The sequence below is a fragment of the Sinocyclocheilus rhinocerous genome, unplaced genomic scaffold (genome assembly GCF_001515625.1).
Source record: "Sinocyclocheilus rhinocerous isolate Xijiao unplaced genomic scaffold, SAMN03320098_v1.1 scaffold804, whole genome shotgun sequence".
Taxonomy (NCBI): Eukaryota; Metazoa; Chordata; class Actinopteri; order Cypriniformes; family Cyprinidae; genus Sinocyclocheilus; species Sinocyclocheilus rhinocerous.
Genome location: NW_015644009.1, coordinates 324,543 through 327,554, shown reverse-complemented (window position 1 = coordinate 327,554; position 3,012 = coordinate 324,543). Strand labels below are relative to the sequence as shown.

At 38.7% G+C, this 3,012-nt stretch overlaps 1 protein-coding gene across 2 annotated transcripts in view; it reads left to right on the top strand.

The window, feature by feature from the left end:
- The first annotated feature begins 648 nt into the window (after positions 1-648).
- LOC107757845 (G protein pathway suppressor 2-like) overlaps positions 649-3,012 on the top strand; it is a 27,215-nt gene continuing 24,851 nt past the window's right edge. The window contains exons 1-3 of one of the 2 annotated variants that reach the window (XM_016575442.1): positions 649-809; positions 895-1,012; positions 1,237-1,346. In XM_016575442.1, the coding sequence (XP_016430928.1) occupies positions 919-1,012; positions 1,237-1,346 (204 nt within the window). In that variant the 5' untranslated portion in view covers positions 649-809; positions 895-918. The remainder of the gene's footprint in view (positions 810-894; positions 1,013-1,236; positions 1,347-3,012) is intronic. The other variant, XM_016575441.1, reaches the window with a different exon arrangement.

Genomic DNA, 3,012 nt, shown 5'->3' with positions numbered 1-3,012 from the left:
AAAGGTTGCGGGTTCGAGTCTTGTACCGGCAGGGATTGTAGGTGGGGGGAGTGAATGTACAGCGCTTTCTTCCACCTTCAATACCACGACTGAGGTGCCCTTGAGCAAGGCACCGAACCCCCAACTGCTCCCCGGGCGCCGCAGCAAAAAAATGGCTGCCCACTGCTCCGGGTGTGTGTTCACGGTGTGTGTGTTCACTGCTGTGTGTGTGCACTTTGGATGGGATAAATGCAGAGCACTAATTCCTAGTATGGGTCACCATACTTGGCCACATGTCACGTCACTTTTTTTTAAAGTCACTCACTTTTAAAAATAAACATTCATCTATCTGTACTTTTTACTTAAGTACATAAAAAAATCAAGTAGGCTACTTTTGTACTTTCACTCGAGTAAAATTGAAAACAGTACTTTTACTTTTACTGGAGTAATATTTTATTATACGGATCTGTACTTTTACTCAAGTACTTGATTTGTGTACTTCGTTCGATCCTCTGCTCAAAACTGGCCACTTCAAAGGGCCCGTCGGAATGAAGGATTTCGAAGGGTACAACTGATGGGATTAGTGCATAGGGATGAGCCCTTCCGAATGGCACGCAGGGCTATTCTCTGATCCACACTCCGGAGCAGAAGGTGGCGGTAATGCACCAATTCGCTGGATGCCAACCGCCGTAAAGCTATAAGAAGAAGAAGGAAAAAGAGTAAGACGAACACGAATCACGGCGCTCATAAACATTATTTACCCTTAAGTTCTGAGAGATTTCTGAAGAATACAAAGAAAATCATTGCGGAGAACCTGCATAAATACGAAAGTAAGTTTATTATTATAAAGAGAGACAAGTTGGATTTATGTCAAAGTCTTCGATGAAGACATAATAAGCCATGATGTGTCTTCAGCTGGCTCCTCCACTGCCTGTTACGATGCCTGCTCTACTGGAGAGACCAAAGCTGTCCAATGCGATGGCCAGAGCCCTACATAAGCATATCATGAAAGAGAGAGAGAGGAAAAGACAAGGTACACGTGTTTTCACTCTACAGCAAATTAGTAAGTTATCTATGTGAGAATATCACAATAGAAGATTGGTCCTAATTTGTATACATAGCAACGCAACAAATTCATTTGAATAATAATGATGTTTGAAATGTTTATAAAGATGGTTTGTAATATATATATATATATATACTCTATGTATATGTGTGTGTGTATATATATGATGTGTTCACTCTGTCATACTGTAGAAGAGGAAGAAGTGGATAAGATGATGGAACAAAAATTGAAAGAAGAGGAGGAAAGGAAACGAACTAAAGAAATGGAGGAGCAAATGTCTTTGGAAGAAACTAAAGAACAGGTGTGTACAACTACATTAGCTCCTCAGGATTATGCAATGGACCCATTATACTAAAGAAGTTCATTTTAGTTCCTTTAATGGGGTTATGAAATGCAGTTTCAGATTATGTTTCTCAAGGTTAGTTTATAATGTTTGCAAAATTCTTAGTACCAAAAAATCTAATATATATAAAAACAAATAAATTTAATAATTTTTTCACTGTTAAAAATAAGGGCCACGACCTCTTACAGAAACAGAAGTAAATGCCCACTGCTGTGATTGGCTAACTTCAACACACTGTATTCACGCCCTCCCTGTCATGTTGTGTGTTTTGATACTCGAGATGGCAAACACTGTGATAGAGTCATATGTTTGAGGCTGAGGCAGACAAAATTGAAACAACGTAAGTAACTAGGGATGTGCAACAGTGATCGAGTACTCGGCCGTGACAGCGACGATCGATCATGAAAACAATGATTGTGTGGGTTTAAATTTTTTTTTCCCTGATTGGTTATAGCAGCACTTTGGGCAGCACCCTGAGCTCTGATCTGTTTCTCTTGCCACAGTATGCGGTCCAAAGTATAGATGAGAAGAGAGAGAAGCATGGCTTCAAAGTCATGTAGTGATGTCTGGGTTAGCTACATACATATCTGATGAATCTAATATAGGATGTGTTGGGATATTAAAGGGGTCATATGATGCGATTTCAAGTTTTCCTTTCTCTTTGGAGTAAGGAGGGGGCTTTGTAGAAAACGAAGCGTTTGAGAGAGGTGGGGCATAGAGGACCTACAATAATGTACAGTATTTGAAAAATAATGTGTTTTTTGAACATTAAAGCATGTCAACATATTCTGTTACACCAAATACACAAAATAATGATCTTTAAAAAAGCATCATATGACCCCTTTAACATTTATTAACATGCTGAATGCGCTGCATATTACCAGTGTTTAGTTTCATCATGCTCAAATGCAATGCCCGATATTGAGTTATTTGAGATGGTCATATTGCTTTTAGATTTCTTTTTTAAAAATACTGATGCTATAATAATGCAGCAGTGCTTTTTTCGTCATGTTTGTTCAACAGTTGGCATACTTCAGTTAAAATTGTTTTCGTAATTCGTATGGCTCTGAAAGCGATTTCAGGAATCACTTGATAATGTAGATGAAAATCTAGCACAAATCTTCCATAAACATAGCATTATAATAAGAACTTTATAGAACGTGAAATCTATAGTAAATTCTGTCTGCTTTCCTTGCCCGTGTTTCAGCGTGCTTTTATAAAAGTGCATCACAGCAGGAGCTCTCTCAGTCGCACTCTCTCTCTCTCTCTCTCTCTCTCGTAACTTAAAGATCACTGGAATTTGCATACAATTGTGCATTGTGGACTTTGGGGTAGGCCACTTGTTTTTTTTTTTATAACGGGGGGGTTCGTGCGCTTGCGCTTACAGTGACTTACAAAGATACATAACAGCTACAAGTGTATGCACTACTTGCTTTATGCAAGCACTATACAGGATTTACCCTATTATACTTTATCGACACAAATTGATAGGTGAAACAACAAAGAGCCACCCACAAATAGTCTATAGTATAAACTAGTGTTGTCAAAAGACCCGGTATTTCGGTACCAAGTCGGTACTAAAAAAATGAAAATGTTACGGTACCAGGTTTTCTTAAGTACCGGT